This window comes from Carassius gibelio, chromosome A19, assembly GCF_023724105.1.
Source record: "Carassius gibelio isolate Cgi1373 ecotype wild population from Czech Republic chromosome A19, carGib1.2-hapl.c, whole genome shotgun sequence".
Lineage (NCBI taxonomy): Eukaryota > Metazoa > Chordata > Actinopteri > Cypriniformes > Cyprinidae > Carassius > Carassius gibelio.
In genome coordinates this window covers 24,328,574-24,346,678 of record NC_068389.1, presented here as the reverse complement: position 1 = coordinate 24,346,678, position 18,105 = coordinate 24,328,574, and the positions used below count along the sequence as shown (strand labels likewise).

The following is an 18,105-nucleotide window of genomic DNA, read 5'->3' as shown; positions in this document are numbered from 1 at the left end:
TATTTGTATTGGGGTCGCTTTGACCTGCGGACATGAAACACAACCACAGACTTGGCAACACCGGTTGGCATTTACTACACCAAGCCGTAATTCACTGACAATCTACACAAAATCGATGTTAAAATCGCAGGCGATTCTTTGTCGATTTTGAAAACGATTTTGTGTTAGTTGTCGGTAGACTACGGCTCTATGTAGTAACTGCTGCTCCACCTGAACCAGTGTTGCCAAGTCTGCGATTGTTTTTAGTGTCCGCGGTTTGAAGCAACCCCAATACCAACAACGTGATATTTAGCCCCTAAAATGCGAATTTTACCAAGGGAACCCTGCTAAAAAACGTATATTTTAACCCCGGGAAGCAATTTTTATCGGGGAACCTCCCGGAAACACGATTTGGCTAATTTGGACCAGTTTTAAGAAGCAACTGGGCAGGATTTGTTGTGTAAACCTGGCAACCCTGATCTGAACGCACGTGCTGGGGATATACTTCTAATTACAGGAGCGTCTTTACTGATGAGATGTGCATGAAAATCGCATTCGATTTTTTGCACAGCCCTACTTACTTCCTTTGTGTAATATATGCAAACTTACTACATGTATACAAAGATCAGAATGTATAACTGTGACTGAAACTTAACAAAATTCGCTCGTACATGGGATGTCCAGAAGATGGGTTCCTCATGCAGGTCTGTCTCTGTGTGTGAATCGAGCAGCAGATCACAGATGAAGGTCTCATAACCATCTGTCGCGGGTGCCATCGGCTGCAGTCTTTATGCGTGTCGGGATGTGCAAACATCACAGACGTGATTCTCAATGCCTTGGGCCAAAACTGCCCTCGCCTCAGGTGTGTAACCCACATATCAGCTGATAAATTTGCATGCATTCCCCCATAACCCAGTTTTTTTCTCCTCTTTTAAACGATGCATCATTGATCTCCGTGTCTGTGTAGAATATTAGAGGTGGCTCGCTGCTCTCAGCTTACAGATGTAGGCTTCACCTCACTTGCACGGGTGAGTAAACAACCCCACAAACACACTGCACAGCCCAAACCTTCCTCTGTGCTGATCCTCCAGAGCTTTTAACAACACAAAGCAGACCTATCATTTCCGTTCATGTTTTCCAGAATTGCCATGAATTAGAAAAGATGGATTTAGAAGAGTGTGTACAGGTGAGTGCAAATAGGTTGCTCTTCAGAGAGTGTAGCATAAAAAAAAAAAAAAAAGTTAAAATGTTGTTACATACAGTATTTAAATGTTATACATTTTGAGTTTGTTGTTGTTGTTGTTGTTGTTGTTGTCCATTGAAGTGTTCAGTAGATTCTGCCTGATGATAATGATAAATTTGGAATTTTAATATGGGTGAAATTGTAATGGGGACTTTTAAGAGAAGCAATGCGAAAAGTACAGATTATTTTTTTTATAAAAAATGAAGGAATTGGATATTTTATAATAAATACTTGTTTATTCATTCTGAATCGAAGTCATACAAACAGCTATTTCTCTTTTGAGAAATATTTTCCTAATCAGAAAAGCTTTTAAATTGTTAGCCTGATTGTATCCTGTATTTACAAATGTTAGGTTTTTTTTATTGTTTGTGTTTTTTGGGTGTTTAGTACTGCTAGATTGAGGGAACCTGGGAGATCAGCATTGAGACATGACAAAGAAATGCAAGTTCTCTGGCCAATTCTGAGAAAAAAAGTCTAAAAATGAAATTGATCAAATTCTGACTTTTCTTTTTTTCTCTTCGCAATTTTGAGTGTACCTCTCACAATAACTGACGTTTTTTCTCCGTATTGCAAGGAAAAAGTCCGAATTGTGAGATTAAATGTCACAATTACCATTTTTATTTCTTAGCCGAGAAGAGGCTTTTATAACTAGAAGACCCCCTAGATCAAATGTTTTCATTGTAGACATTTATTTTGGACAGAAAATTGACATCGATATACTACAATGTAATTATCACATTGAAAACAAACTCTACTCCCCTGCTACATGGCTTTATTTTCTCTCTCCTATTAATACAATTTTACATCTTCCTCTATAGATTACAGATGGGACGCTCATCCAGCTATCTATACACTGCCCTCGACTCCAGGTTCTGGTAAGGTTAAAAAAAAACAAAAGGATGCAACTAAATTTTAAAATCAGCATGACATAAATTCTATTTTTTAAATGCATGTTATAGATGATAACATGTATATGATGTATATGATATAGCCCACTCTTCTGTCTGCAAGGTTTTGTTGCAAAATAATTTGATTCATTGGAATATGACAGAGCTCATTTTAAATTTGTAACTGATTGGCATGCCTAATTTTAACATTTTCAAGTTGTCAACTCAACAGTAATTTCTGTGACGTTTCTTGAGTGTTATGGACTTGTTCTCTGGCGTGGTTTAGAGTTTGTCTCACTGCGAGCTCCTCACTGATGATGGCATCAGGCAGCTGGGCAGCGGACCCTGTGCTCACGACCGTCTGGAGGTGATCGAGCTCGACAACTGCCCGCTCATCACAGACGCGTCATTAGAACATCTGAAGATCTGCCACAGGCTGGACCGCATCGAGCTGTACGACTGTCAGCAGATCACCCGCGCCGGCATCAAACGCTTGAGGGTAAGCCCCGTTTCCACAGTGTATAATCGTTTCTAATCTTGTGGATGTTACTAAAAATAAAACTGTTTAGGATACAGAATTAGGATTGATTTGCAGTGAGAAATGTGTATAAATGAGTTAAGAAAATATCACAAGAATAAACATTTCACTAAATTAGATGATGCATCACACTAATTTGGATCCATTCACTGTGATTTTGGTTCAGTTCATAATTTATTATAAAAAAGTGGTGCAAATATAAATGTAACTGGAGAAACCATTAAAATTAAAAATGCATCTGAATACTATTTGTTTGTTTAAATAACTCATTAAATATTGAAATCGGAGTAACCCTAGAGTTTTTTTTTTTTTTTTTTTTAAACAAGGAAAAAATTTAGAATTATTTAAACCATTGCACATATTTTTCTAAGCAAATGATCATACATTTTGTACACTTACATTTTATCATTTTATAAAATAAATGAATGAATGTTCATAACTGATGGATGGAGATCTATGCTCGGGTAAAGGACATCAGCAATCCGGCGCAGAGAAAAGAAAACTAAAGAAAGTAAAATAATAATGGTAATAATAAAACACAGGCATTAAATTGGCTTGACGTTGGAGAGTCTCAAACTTAGGGACCGTCTCTAAAGTTACATGCGATATTGGTATACACTTTTCTAATGTCAGTAGCATTTGAGGAGAATGACTTATAGTCATAAAAACAACTGTAATTGTTCATGTAGGTGTGAGCTATAATGCACAATTAAATTGAATGTTTGATATTTATTAAAATAATCTGTAAATCATATGTACATTATGCTACTTTTCACATGGGCTCAAACGCAAATTTGAAGCTCAAAAGCATTTGAGGAGAAAGACTTGCAGTGTTGAAACAATTGTAATGTGTTTATTTATGTGCCAGCTACAAGGCACACCTTATACATTTTTAATATATATTAAAATAAAGTATAAATCATTTAGGTAAAAACGAGGCCCGTTTATCACTTTCAGGCACAATCCTGTGAAAGTGTTTTTTTTTTATTTATTTTTTAAGGTTCCCTTACAAAATTACCCATAGTTTTAACAATAACACCACAAATCATCGTTCTTGTAGCCATGGTAACTGCAAATTAACCATGGTTACTTCAAATAATAATTTATAAAGAAGTATTAATATACTGTAATATTTTTTGTTGTTGTTGTTGTTGCTAAAAACCGACATAGGCCATCAATAGCCTAAATTGACTTAAAATGCATTATATAAAAAAACAATGAGGCAATAATGATTGGTTAATAATAACATTGTTAAAATACATAATGTAGGTAAATACAAAATAAACTATTTATGTACATGTTATTACAAATGCCATTTTTGGCCACCTTTTTGCTATAGATGACACGGTCTTTATAATTTCTTCAACAAAAAACATGCACATCACAACCCTTACAAAAATAAACTATGGTTTTATCATAGTAAAACTGCTTCATTTCCTTTTGCATGATTTCTAAATGTTTGAGACTATAAAATAAATTAGAGTCATAACAAAGTTATAGCCATAGGTAAATGTCTAGAGCTACAATTGTGATTTGTAAATAATACAATTTATTCATATACTTTCTTATTTTATTAAAGTTCTATTTTCACTCCTATAGTAGGTGTTTTTTCCGTCATCATATTTAAGGAAGGGGGGCACAACAATACAACCCTGCTTAGAGCACCCATTTGGCCAGCAGCGGCCCTGAATATTGTCTATCATGTATCGGTTTAGACTTCAGTTGTTTTCACCACCATTTAGAATTGCTGTATTTTCTATTATATTTACATGTTTATTTATGGAAACATTTAGTTTGAACAATTTAGCATTCATTATTTATTACTTGTAGGGTGGAAAGGTTATCATATGCTAATGAGCTTCCGGTCTCATGTTCTTTTTTCTTTCTTTTTTTTAATTGAACACAATTTTTTAATCATTTTCCTGTTTTCTTCATCCTCTGTAGACTCACTTGCCCAACATTAAAGTTCACGCCTACTTTGCACCCGTGACTCCGCCTCCATCGGTGGGCGGGAGCCGCCAGAGATTCTGTCGCTGCTGTATCCTTCTATGATGTTAAATGGACTGTGCGTCTTGACCTCTCACCCCCTGATCTACCTGGAGCACATGCTGGTGTGTCCCTGGGTCAGATCGGATGGGAGTGACGGAGAGACAAACCCGACACCCAGTCATGAGCTTTAATCAACACTACAGTCCATTCAATGACTCTATACTAGACTTTTATGGTAATTAAAGTGGAGGACTTGGGGAATGTGCTACTTGGTTCATCAAAAACTATTTGGAGAAGAGAACTATGGGGCCTTTTTGAAAAATAGAAGGCCACTACTCAAATGGACCACCTCAATTTGATTGGAGATCATGGTAAACAGGAGATGTTCATCCGGTAACCAGCTCATGGATTCATGCCTCATCTATAACACACGGTAACGGTGGTCTTTAACCTGTGAGCCCCTGAGGAACACACACTCAAACACATCTCTCACGATACACACACATTCTGTCTTTCTCTCTGTCTGTGCTGCTCGGTGGCTTTTTTTTAACTTAGAGCAGAGACTGAATGTTTTTTCGAAGCATGGTTGTCTTCCAAGTCTTGCTTTTTTTGGGTCTTTACCTGAAAATCTCTTCAGAAGGGGTCAGAGCTTCAGCTGGCGGTGGAGATGCAGGGGCAGATGTGAGGGTAATGATTTAGGCTGGAAGTAAATAAGGCGAGAGGGAAAACGGGAATTGTATTGAGCTGATTGATGAATGAGCGTCATGCATTATATTACAGCATCACCAAGCAGAGTATTTGAAGTGTGTGTGTGTGTTTAAGAAAATCTGTCATTCGTGACGACGGAGAGAACGGCAGTGGGCTTCATTCATGAAACGAGCAGAATTAAAGCTGCAGTAGGTAACTTTTGTAAAAATATATTTTTTACATATTTGTTAAACCTGTCATTATGTCCTGACAGTAGAATACGAGACAGATAATCTGTGAAAAAAATCAAGCTCCTCTGGCTCCTCCCAGTGTCCTGTTACCATTTGCAGAAACTCCATCGCTCCCGGTAAAAAACAACCAATCAGAGCTGCGGTCCGTAACTTTGTTTGTGTTCAAAATGTAGAAAAATTTATATAATAAGCGAGTACACCATGAATCCATTTTCCAAACCGTGTTTTTGGCTTGTCCTGAATCACTAGGGTACACCTACAATAAGTGTTTATATTCGGACTATTTTAGATTGCTTCGAGGGCTACCGCGGCGGAGTAACCCAGTACCTTTGTGATTCTTCATAGACATAAACAGAGAGAAGTAGTTCCGGCTACGATGTTCTTCCGCGAGACGCAAGCAGTTCTGTTTATTAACCGCTAGAGCGTCAAAAGTTCCCTACTGCAGCTTTAATTTCTCTTTTGAATCCATTAGTTTCCTATGGGCACATTTAACCTGTGGTTTAAGAAAATAAACACCTTTAAAACACTCTTTCTTCACATTTTCATTAAGTGTGTGTGTGTGGTTAATCACACATTAGAAATGAACATTTCAATAAAATAACTATAATCATTTGAGATTTTTATATTGTAATGCATATTTTCACATCGAATCTCCAAATGAATATAACTTAAAGATTGTATACTTTTAAATATTTGTTTAATGGCATCTTTTTACTCTTAATGAAGGACAGTATTAGCAATACCAGTGTGAATTAACCCCCCCCCCCCCCCCTATTTTCTGAGAATAAAATAATTTTTTACCTTTAATTATATACATTTTTAATTTAAATGAACGTAATTTGGACATAAACTCATGATAAATGTCACATTTAGATTAATATTCAACTGCCTTTTTATTTGTTCTCATCTCATATGTCATCTCGGACAATCAATGAACAACTCCGATGCATGACAAATATTAAAGTAGTTTGTTTATTATGAAATAAATTGTTTATATCACATTGCTAAAATTAATAAAAAATGTAGTTAAAACTAAAAATATTATTTCTATGATGGTTTTTTCTAGTTTTAGATCAAAAGTCTGGGTCTGGTTCAATATGTATATAAACATTTGAAAAGCAATATAAGTGTTGAAGGCAGGATAGTAAATTTTTAAAGAGAGCTTTAAACTTCCCACTGAGGTATAAAGTCATCATAGTTGGAGAAGCAGTTTTTAAGTCCATTAAAATGTTTGAAGGAAAGGTTTAACACAGAAATGAATCTGTTCTTGTGTTTCATGAATGAGGCCTGATGTGTTTTTCACATCTACACTGATTGTTCTTCATCCATAAAAACAAAGTGAGCAAATAAGAAATCAACCGTAAGCATGTACTTTATAATCGATGCGCTCGTGAATCATCCACTGGCTTGTGAAGTACACAAACACACTGATCTGTGCACAGATGTCCTCCGATTATGAAAACAATCAAAAGCGTTTCTTTATCAAATGTTTTGTTTGTACTTGTTTTCATCATGACTGTGGTCTTTTCAGTTTAGTCACTGTTTTGAGTCCGTGTCCCTGTGAAGCCACTTGAGAACATGTAGTGTTTTTTTCTTTTCGTGAATTTCTGTTGGAAAGCATTAGATAATATCCTTATTTAAAATTGCAGTTCCGTTAAGCCACTTTTATGTGGCTGACCGTACTAGCTGTAGTTTAACACATTTTCTTTCTGGCACACTTTAGAGGAAAGTATTCCTGCAGATCGGAGTCATGTATACAATAAAAAGCTGTATTTTGAAATAGGTTTTCTGTATGTTGTAATAGTAGGAGACTTTGCGATGACACCAGGTGCTTTGTATTTTTCGGTTATGTTCTTTCAGGTTTTTTCTACACCTTTTCTTCTTCTTCGTTTATTTCTTCGGTTTTGCTTTCCACTTTTTCTGCAGCACATAAAACGCATCCTCGTTTGCAATCAGAGATATGTTCGTCCAGTCCAGTGTTCTTTGACCTTGACACAATCATTTTCAGCTGTGTGTTTTGTGACCCCATTCTGCGCTTCACTGCCACTTAAAGAGATAGTTCACCCAAAAATGAAAATTCTGTCATCATTTATTCACCCTTAAGTTGATGCTAGCCATTGACTTCCATAGTATATTTTTCCATACTATAGTGTCAATGGCTACCGTCAACTGGTTACCAACATTACCTTCAATTGTGCTCCAGAGAAGAAAGAAACTCATACAGGTTTGGTACAACTTGAGGGTGAGTTCATTTTTGGGTGAAATATCCCTTTAATCATTTTGTAGCACCTGAGATTTTTCACATTATATGCATATTTACATTTTTACAGGCGTCTTTCAACAGTTGTAAGACATTCGTTGATCATCAGTACACTCTCAGAGCAAAACAAAGGTGAAATCTGATTCACATACAACAACAATCTTTATAGAGACAAATACTAATTGACTGCAGCACAACTACGAAAATGCTGTTACATACTGCTATTGAACAGATTCCCTATGCTTTCTTCAGGAACGCTAGAACTTTCATTCATTCAGGTTGGGAAGCATTTGCATTAATCAACATCTGAGTCATCCTGGATAAGTTCAGCTACTCTGGGTGAAAGCATTAAAGGAACACTCCACTTTTTTTGAAAATAGGCTCATTTTCCAACTCCCCTGGAGTTAAAGTTGAGTTTTACTGATTTCGAATCCGTTCAGCTGATCTCTGGGTCTGGCGTTAGCACTTTTAGCTTAGCTTAGCTTAGCGTAGGTCTTTGAATCTGATTAGACCGTTAGCATCTCACTCAAAATTGACCAAAGAGTTTCTATATTTTTCCTATTTAAAACTTGACTCTTCTGTAGTTACATTGTGTACTAAGACCGATGGAAACCAAAAAGTTTAGATTTTCTAGGCCAAAATGGCTAGCAACTATACTCTCATTCTGGCGTAATAATCAAGGAACTTTGATGCTCTATCATGGGTGCATCAGGCACTGGGATATTATGCAGCACCTGAAAATAGTCCCCAGCTAGTTTGTGTAGTTGCAGAGTCGCTGGGGACTATTTTCAGGCTGCAGAGTACCTTTATTACTACGCCGGAATGAGAGTATAGTTCCTAGCCATATCGGCCAAGAAAATCACAACTTTTCATTTTCCATCGGTCTTAGATTTTTGCATTGTGACATTGTTTTCTATACAATTAAGGAAACTCTGTGTGTGTGTGTGTGTGTGTGTGTGTATGTGTGTATATATATATATATATATCTCACCATATGTGGATGTTATTGATAAATGAAACGGTCTTTACAACTTCAGTCTTCACAAACAAAATTTTTTATTAATTAGTTATATTTATGAAAATGTCGCAATACAAAATGTTTTTCCCCCTTTTCAGTTTAGGGTAAAATGTGACTTTGAAGTCTCATATCTTACATGTTCCTTTAAGGTTTCATTATATGCAAAGTGATTGTTTTTAATTACCCTCATGTTGTTTCAAACCTGAATTCGAATGCCGGTAACCTAACAGTATCTGGTAGCCATTGACTTCCTTAACAGGGAAAAAAAAAAAGATGTAAGTCAGTGGAGTGGCTAACATCAACTGTTTGGTTACCAATATTGTTCAAAGTATCTTCTTTTGAGTTCAACAGAAGAAAAGTTGGAACAACTTGAGGGTGAGTAAATTCATTTTAGGTGGACTCTCTCCCATCTGTCATTTATTTATTTGGTATATCTTTTACGTGACATCTTGTGCGTGCCATTTACGCATGACTAGTGTTGACACGTTTTGCTTTGTGGAATGCCACTTAGGGAAGCTTGTGAACTAATGTAATAGTTCTGTTTGATAGTCAAAAGATAATCTTATCAGATCTGAGTCAATGATGGGGCCAAGATGTTTTTCCCTGAAACATTTCCCTGTAATGCTAGTGAAACACCAGTTTTTAGTTGCTCCTGTGAGAATATTCTGTCTTTGTTTAGTGTCAGTGTCCTTTTCATACATTTGTCCTTTTAGTAATATTGCACTTAATTGAGAAAGACTCCCAAACAAACAGTTCACTACAACACATTTAACTCATGTGCTTGTATCTGACTCCATAATACAAGTATTGTCATTTTTTAAATAGTAGTATCACAGGGATCTATAATTTACTTAATAGAAACTAGTTCACTTTACTGGAAAGGCTTCGGAACATTGATGTCATTTCTTTATAGTCAACAATACCCTAAATGGTAATCATAAATGCAGTTTGCGCATGTTATGTTAAAAATGTTCCTGTTTTTTTGGCTGCTACTTACCTTTCGCTGATACCTAATAAGCTCTGTCTGCTTCTCTTTCTATCTCTCTGTAATTTCTGATACATATACACACATTAACACATACTTTGAAGGCACCCTCTCTTTCAGCAGATTGTTATCAGTGAGTGTGTATAAGTTGTGGAATCTGATTTTGAGACACACAGAGACATTCATAATTATTGGGTTCACAGTTTGAGACCGTAAAATGCGTGATCAGGGTGACGTGGACATGAACTCTGATGAATTTTGGTCCTTGGGGATTGAAACATTCACTTTGAAGACTTGTTTTATTTTTTTTTAATTGTTTTTACAGTTAACCAGTATAAATGGATATGGCGGTATGAATAAATATATAACTATATATTATTAAGAGATGTGTGAACTTTTCTGTTATTGTTTGGACAGATGTTTGTCCCTTTTCAGCAGGGCTGACGTGGAGGTTCGGAGACAATAAAATGTTTTTTGAATTGATCTTCAGCGTTAATAAATGAAACTGCAAAAACTGAAAGAAATATTTGGAAGTCAATCCCAAATCCTAGATTTGCTGATCCGTAGCAGTGTCCCAACATCATGGGAGCTTATGTGACACAAGCGATGAAGTAGTTTGACCTGGATCTGATCAGAGTGTATAGTCATGGCCAAAGGTTTTTGGTGGTGACATGAATTTAGTGTTTTGCCAAGTTTGCTCCTTAAATTGTTGTTCATTCACATCGACTCTAGATTATTGTTTAGATAATTTTTATTGTTTCCAAATATTAAGAAAAGGAATTACATATATATTGTAATTGTAACCAAACTCCAACCAAAGAACACCCGTTAATCTGTTAGTCTTTCCATTGCTATTCAAGAAGATGATTCTTTAATCCAGAGGGACAGAGATGGACCATGACCACTTTTTCCGTGAATGACAATCAGGCATTTTACATCTAAACACAGTTTTACAAACTTTCATCAACCAATTATATTGGCTTAAAACTGGTGTTGATCGATAATGGCTGCACTTGAACACAACTTTCTACACAATCTTTTTCTGTAACATCCATCTGAAGATCATCAATCCAAGCCAATCTTTTATGATTTGTATGTTCTTTGGAAGCATTAAAAAATTAGCTATGCAGAGTAGAAATTTTTTATTTAGCACTGGGATCTTTACTATTTCTTCTAAGACTAGGACAATGATATGAATGGGTCTTAGATCGTATAACTTTTTAAATCAAATTTTTAAATTCAGACTAGAAATATGTGTCTGTACCTTTCCTTTCAATCTGTACAAATGGAATGTAACATGAGCCAGCAAACCAGAAACATGGCCTTCTCAGTTGGGCTGCCTTAAAATACCAAAAAAAGATTCTCATTCATACAGAAGATACATAAGTGAAGCCTGGAGCGTCTCTTATAGACGGTTTCAACGGCATCAACATAAACAAACGTTAATGCGCGTGAGCGCTTTTGTGGACCTAACTTAACTTCCGGTAGACTCCAAATAGAATCAATAACAACAGTCAAGTCCCTCTAGAGTAGATATTTTTTGATAACAAACAAAATATGTTTGCTGCGTGGATCAGGCGGACTTAATGAAAATGCAAATTCATTCTTTGCCAGCAGGAGATGTTTTAAAGCATAGACATAAAGCGCGAGAAATAGAGGTTTCCCCAGTAACAGCTGTAAACGAAGCAGAGCTGGTACGCTCTCACGCTGCTTTATCAGGCATATAACATGCAAGTCTTTCTTTCAGAAATACAGCGATATAAAAACAACTGTGCCTCGTTTTGATATTTAAACATAAATGTAAGGAATTATTATTATTATTAAACGTGCAGTACGTTACGTAATGTTACGTCACTCGTGTTCATTTAAAGAAGCCTTTTTGAAAATCGATAAGTTTTAAAATTGTGGCGAGTCTCCAAAAATAAATAAATGTATGGGAAACACATCCCGCCGCACAACCACCTGAGCCCAACTTCAGTTTACTCATCACCTTGGCTTTAACTGCGTTTGTAGAAGGCACTGCAGCCAGACCGATATAACACAGACCGGAAGTTAACTTAGGTCCAGGCACGTGCGCCCGATGAAACCGTCTATTCCAGATAAATGTACGCATACCTTCTTCATCTTTGAAAAAAGGGAAGGAGGAGGAGTTAGGGGGATTGACAGAAACAAATATAAGTATATTCATTTTAATGTTGTTCACCTTTCCAATAGTACTAAGAGGGAGAGACTTCCATCTATTTAAACTTTAATTTATTTGAGTTATCAGGGGAGTATATTTTCAATAAACATGTTGCCCCTTGGTAATATTATTAGAAAATACGGGATTAGTTTCCACTGTTATGCTGATGATACTCAGCTACATATCTCAACGAGACCAGATTACAATCATCCCTCAACAGCTCATACACAAACTGGTCCCGCTTGGGCTCAACTGTGCAACTGGCTTTTGAAGTTTCTGACTGTAAGACCTAAGGAAGTACGGGTCGACAGTAAAACATCCAGCACCATCACACTGAACACTGAGACCCCCAAGGATGTGTCCTGAGCCCTCCTCTTCAGTCTGCTGTCACACAACTGCACACCGTCACACAACTCCAACCTCTTCATTAAGTTTGGAGATGACACAGCTGTAGTGGGTCTCATCAGCAATAGATATGAGACAAATTACAGGAGTGAGATGAGCCGCCTGGCCGGGTGGAGCAGTGAGAACAATCTCTCTCTGAATGTGGAGAAGATAAAAGAGATTGTTTTTGAATTCAGGAGAGTGCACACTCAACATGTTCCTCTGACCATCAACAGTGTGACTGTGGAGAGAGTGAGCAGCACCAAGTTCCCGGGTGTGCACATCACAGAGGACCACTTCTGGACTGACAACACTGCAGCACTGGCCAAGAAATCACAGAAGTGTCTCTACTTCCTCCGCAAACTGAGGAGAGCCAGAGCCCTACCCCCCCCCCCCCCCCCCCATCATATGCACCTTCTACAGAGGCACCATCGAGAGGATCCTGATCAGCTGCATCACTGTGTGGTATGGTGCCTGCAATTTTACATGCCCTTAGTTGAATTTTAAATTTAACCTGTATCTATCTGTATTTTAATACTCTACTGTTAGTGTTTTCTGTATGCACCCTGGGTCTGAGAGTAACGCTCTAACAATTCTCTGTATGTACAGTATGTGCTGTACATCTGATTCTGCAAGAGACAAGCAGGCAAAAAGAGCAGTTCTATGCCTTTAAAAGAAGGAAATACATACCCCAGGTAGCGCATGTACGTTTGCAAGTTTTCTGTTAAATATCGCTTAATCTTGAAAGCATCTACTGTGTAGATTACAAACATCTGATAAGACATCTTAAAGATATTTTCTAACCGTCTATTTGACAGCTGATGGGGCCATATTGCAGATGAGCAAAAACTCAAAAAGTACATCTTGCAGATGTAAATTAAGACGTCAAATAAATGTGATGTACGTGTACTAAATACATAAATTCCATAAATTAATGTTCATTCATAATTTTTTTTTTTTTTTTTTGTGAAGACATGATATTGTCTGGCCTGATCCTTTGTAAAATGGTTTAAAGCATTAAAGAAAAAAATATTTAACATGTTATAGACACCTATAGCTGTGCTGGAGGCTAGAAATGAACTGTTGCTGACATTTAACATTTGCCTCATTAAGTCACGTTCTTGATTCATATAGTTTGCCAAAATATTAACAGACTATTTTATAAGACAGAAGACAAATAGAGCAATAATATGATAGATATATAGCCTACGTGCAAACCATTTTAGGAAACAACCTGCAGTGTCTATTATTTGTCAGCGTACATTTGTGCCTTAGTACTGATGAATGGCTAGAAACTGCCCCTTCTTTTTATATTTATTTTTTGACGTATTTTGCCTCTACTGAATATTTTTATAGAAGGAAATGAAGTGGGAGAGAAAACGTTGGAAAGGAGCACATGCTGGGATTCGAAGTGTGTCGAAACAGCTCGTGTTGTGATAAACTTGAAGACGATTAATCACAGAATCTTTACGCTTTGGTGAACTTTGAAGGAAATGTACAAATGTTTTCAGCACATTTACGAGCATTAGAGTAAACATCTTGTTTGATGACGGTAACAGAGACATGGTGAGACTGAGACATTTTGCCAACAGCAATTTGTCTTTTTACACACAAGTTACATGTCAGTAGAGGCCTATGTGCAACGCCGTTTTTATTTCTCTTTTATTCATGTAAATGTTCCAAGACAATTTCCTGGATATTTTTCAATTTTTGCACTCCTGCATGAACTGTGTTCCCATTGACATGGTCTCTACAAAGTGTTCATTGTTCCCGACTCCTTGAGCAGGGGAAATCTGTTGAAGTTTAGTTCACTTCAGAACATTCATTCACGGATTTGAGCTGCGCAATGTCTTCACACGTTACATCATATATCTCAACAGGTCTGGTTTACATCGACAGTTTATAGACAAATGAAATGTCTGCTTATTACTAGTCTGCTTCCATGTAGGCTCATTGGTGTATGCTAAGTGGAACATAAAAAATATTAAGTAAAAAGAGAAAAAAAGCGGGGCGAAATGCATTTAAAGTCGCTGCGGTGCATATTAATCTGTGCATCCATGCGGGGGTAAGATTTTCACCGGGGGTCGGATTTCAGTACAACACCTATGTTCAGACCTGTATCAGATTTTGCTACCAACACTGTATTTATCCTACTGTTAGGCTAGGTTTTGGGTTGGGGTAGGTGTACATATTAATAAAACCTCACACCTTATTAATATCATGCTGGAATCAAAATTTGACAGGGTAGCAACATCTCGTCTGTTGCCAACTGCTTTCATTTGAAAGTAGCTAAAACTGGTAGCTAAATGTCACTATAGAAGAAATCATAATGGCAAATTCAGTTGGCAAGATGATAATTTAGAAAAGTTTTGTCCAAGAAGAGGATATTTTCGTCCTTAAATTTTTGAAAAAAAAGTCTCAAAAGAGGCGGGATGTCGCTAAATCTACATTTCTGCTACAATATCAGCCGCCATCTCTGCGCTCACTGCAGTAGTAGTCCACTGTATGAATAGTTTTTGGGGTATAATATGTCAGCGTTCGTTTATTTTGCTATACTCACTTAAATAAATATATTATAGTGTACTGCACCTACTAGTAAAAAATAATATAAAAAAATATATCCGGTCTTTGAATAGTTGTTGGTTTGACTGTGTATTAATTCTTAATTCTTGAAGCTGCATGCCCACCGAACACAGCGTGCGAGTAACCAGTTTTTCAGTTCAGCTTTTCCGGGTCTTGTTTTTGAATGCTTAAAACTCTTTCAAATGTTTATACTGGCACGTGGCAAGGCTTAAAAACACGTGAAAATAATAAGCTTTCATGACACGCACCAGTGGCCTGTCAACTGTCATGATCGTCTTTTCAGGCACTTTGAAAGTCTTGTTTATCATATTTATATTCATATAAAAGAAACAGACCTGAAATTATATCACGTTTATCAGCAGCAACCACAAGCGCAAAACACACACACAAAAAATGGAAAATCAGAATGAGTCATAATTTGTTTGTTTTAAGGTTTAATACGATTCTTTATAAATCTCAAATTAACAGCAATACAGATGAACAGAGTCGTTGGAGGCAATGTGGAACCTCAATGGAGAATCATTTTCAGATTTTCTGGGGGTGTTCAAAAATACAGCCTTACTGGCATGAAGTGGAAGCTGAAATTGGGAAATTATTAGGGGAGGAATTGGATTCATTATGTTGTACCTAGGAAAAAATTCTAGACAGTGACAAAAATTAATAAAAATACTTTTAGCAAGCAGTCAGAAAGCCATAACACGTAAATGGTTTTAGGTAGATCCTCCAACAAGAGACCAGTGGCAGGGAATTGTAAACAAAATATACTGTATGGAGAGACTTACATTTACTGTAAGACTTGAATCGGAAAAATGTGTTGTTAAGTACTGGGATAAATGGATTGTGGATTACACTTATCCATTGAGGATAAGTGTAATACTAATGTATGCAAATTGTGTTGTCTTGACTTTGTACTTTAATACCCATGATGACCTTTTGTTGCTTGTTCTCATTTTAAAAAAGTACAAAATAATAATAAAAAAATAATAATATTAATAAGGGAAAATGAAAGTTTGAAGCCAATTTGATCTGCTTAAGGCGAGACGCTGCAGGTAGGGCAAAACAACAACAACCAATATTATCACCTTACCCAGTTGATTGATTACATTGATTATTGCAAACATTTTTTGTATTACAAAATTTCAAAAATGTTATGTTTAAATATGCAAATGAGACATTATTTAATGAAATATGTGCTAATTTGCATAAATGTCTAGTACAAAAATCTGAACACTAGATGAAGTCAGTTTCACATTTTCTGTTAATTTTTTTTTGACATATCAGAGTCAAATGTTTTTACAGAGGGAATTCTGGTTATCTTTTTTTGTCACTCCATAATTCAGAAAATACTTTGAACAGCCAGAAAACAATATATTTTCACAATTTTGGGGGGAATAAAATGTTGTATATAATCAAGGAAAATATATATGAACACATCCCTCTGTAAAAACCTTCAGAATATAGACAGGAATAAAAATGTCAAGTTTGGTGTGTGTAATTGCTACTGAAGTGGAGATTTATGATTTGTGTTAAAGAAAAAACTCATTTTGAGAAAACGGCCTTTAAAATATGTATTGTAATTTAAATCTATTGACACAAACAGATAAAGTGCTATAAAAGATGTTTGGATGTTTTCCTTCCACTAGTTTGAAAAAGCACTTTATGAAAAACCCAAGAGCCCAAAATCTCAAAATTGACAGGTGCTTGAAAGAACTGTGTCTCACCTTAAAGGTCCCATAGGCCTATTGTCTAAACTGAAATTTCCTGCCTTTTTTCACGATAACTGAGATCTGGGGGCTATTTAACTACCATATAAGTTTCAAAACAATCAGTCCACAGTAAGATGCAAACAACTTGCATGAAGTAGGCTAGCTGTGATATTTCATGAACCATTGTGACTTCCATAAAGAGTTGACGTCAGAACTACACAGTCACAGCCTTCAGTCATGACCACCTCGAGCACCGCCCACCGTCCCATTCTCCTTTTTCCAAACCCCAGACAACATCTGGTCCATAACATTGCTAAGCAACAACAGCATGAAAACATGTTGAAAAAGTTAACTTTAACCAAAAAACCAGATCGGCCAACCTCAAAGTTACACTCTCACTCAAAGGATGGATGATCTGACAGGATTGTTACTATGAGGTAGATCACATCTAACGTGCATAGTAAAGACAAACTTACGTGTCTATGTAGTCATGATGACAATGTAGGCTATATACATATCAATTTTAGCAGGCAAGTATTTTTACAGCTACATTATTGTTCTTGAGCCACAATTAACCATAACAATGTACAGTTACAAACAGGCATGGGCCATATGAGATTTTGATGATATGATAAACTTAAGCAAAAATATCACTGTTTCACTGTATAGTAGTTACAGCTCTGAAATGTTATTTTAAAAAAACTAGGTGAAAAAAAAAAACAAATCCTGCTGGACACAAGCTTCTGACAAGCTTCATGAAATTATACCACGCAAACTTTTAAGAAGACAGTCAGCTTCCCTCAGAAAATCATTCATATAAACCCCCCAAATCAGTTTATGCATCATGAACAGTAAGTGATCTGCCTGCTACAGAATTATTCTCTGTTCATCCATCTTCAGCATCTCTGGCCTGTGTTAACGGGTGTTGATAGACTTCATATTATCACATAAATGACATTGTTCAAGTCCAGAAAAGAGAGTTGCAATAGGGCAAAAAAAAAAAACGGCCACTTGCTGATCGTGTAAAGGCCAAAGTATTTTTTGGCCATCCGCGCACTGTCGGCATTACATTATTTTCGTCATTAAGAGGGCAGGCGCATACTGAAAGAATGGTGTATAATGGAAAATATGAATGGCTTTGAAACCGTGACATTTTCAAATATGTTGTAACCGGTAATCTGCCCATATCGCATGTGGTTACCTGTGGTTGCCCTGGCCGTGTGTCACTCAGAAAACAACAGGCCAATTAAAAGAGAGACTCATGAATATTAATTAGACAAGCCGAAATCTACCTATTCTCAGCAGAGCGCCTTAGAAAGGAGCTGTAAAAATATATTGAGATTGGTTTTTGGTACTAATACTCCAAATATATATTCTTAAGTACATCAAAACCTAAAATAAAACTCCAGAAAG

At 36.4% G+C, this 18,105-nt stretch overlaps 1 protein-coding gene across 1 annotated transcript in view; it reads left to right on the top strand.

Annotated features, from left to right (window-relative positions):
* Nucleotides 1-10,320, top strand: part of LOC127935469 (F-box/LRR-repeat protein 20) — a 30,336-nt gene extending 20,016 nt beyond the window's left edge. The window contains exons 10-15 of the mRNA XM_052533367.1: nucleotides 711-841; nucleotides 947-1,007; nucleotides 1,121-1,165; nucleotides 2,041-2,097; nucleotides 2,396-2,608; nucleotides 4,592-10,320. Coding sequence (XP_052389327.1) covers nucleotides 711-841; nucleotides 947-1,007; nucleotides 1,121-1,165; nucleotides 2,041-2,097; nucleotides 2,396-2,608; nucleotides 4,592-4,699 — 615 coding nt within the window. The 3' untranslated portion in view covers nucleotides 4,700-10,320. The remainder of the gene's footprint in view (nucleotides 1-710; nucleotides 842-946; nucleotides 1,008-1,120; nucleotides 1,166-2,040; nucleotides 2,098-2,395; nucleotides 2,609-4,591) is intronic.
* Nucleotides 10,321-18,105: the final 7,785 nt, after the last annotated feature.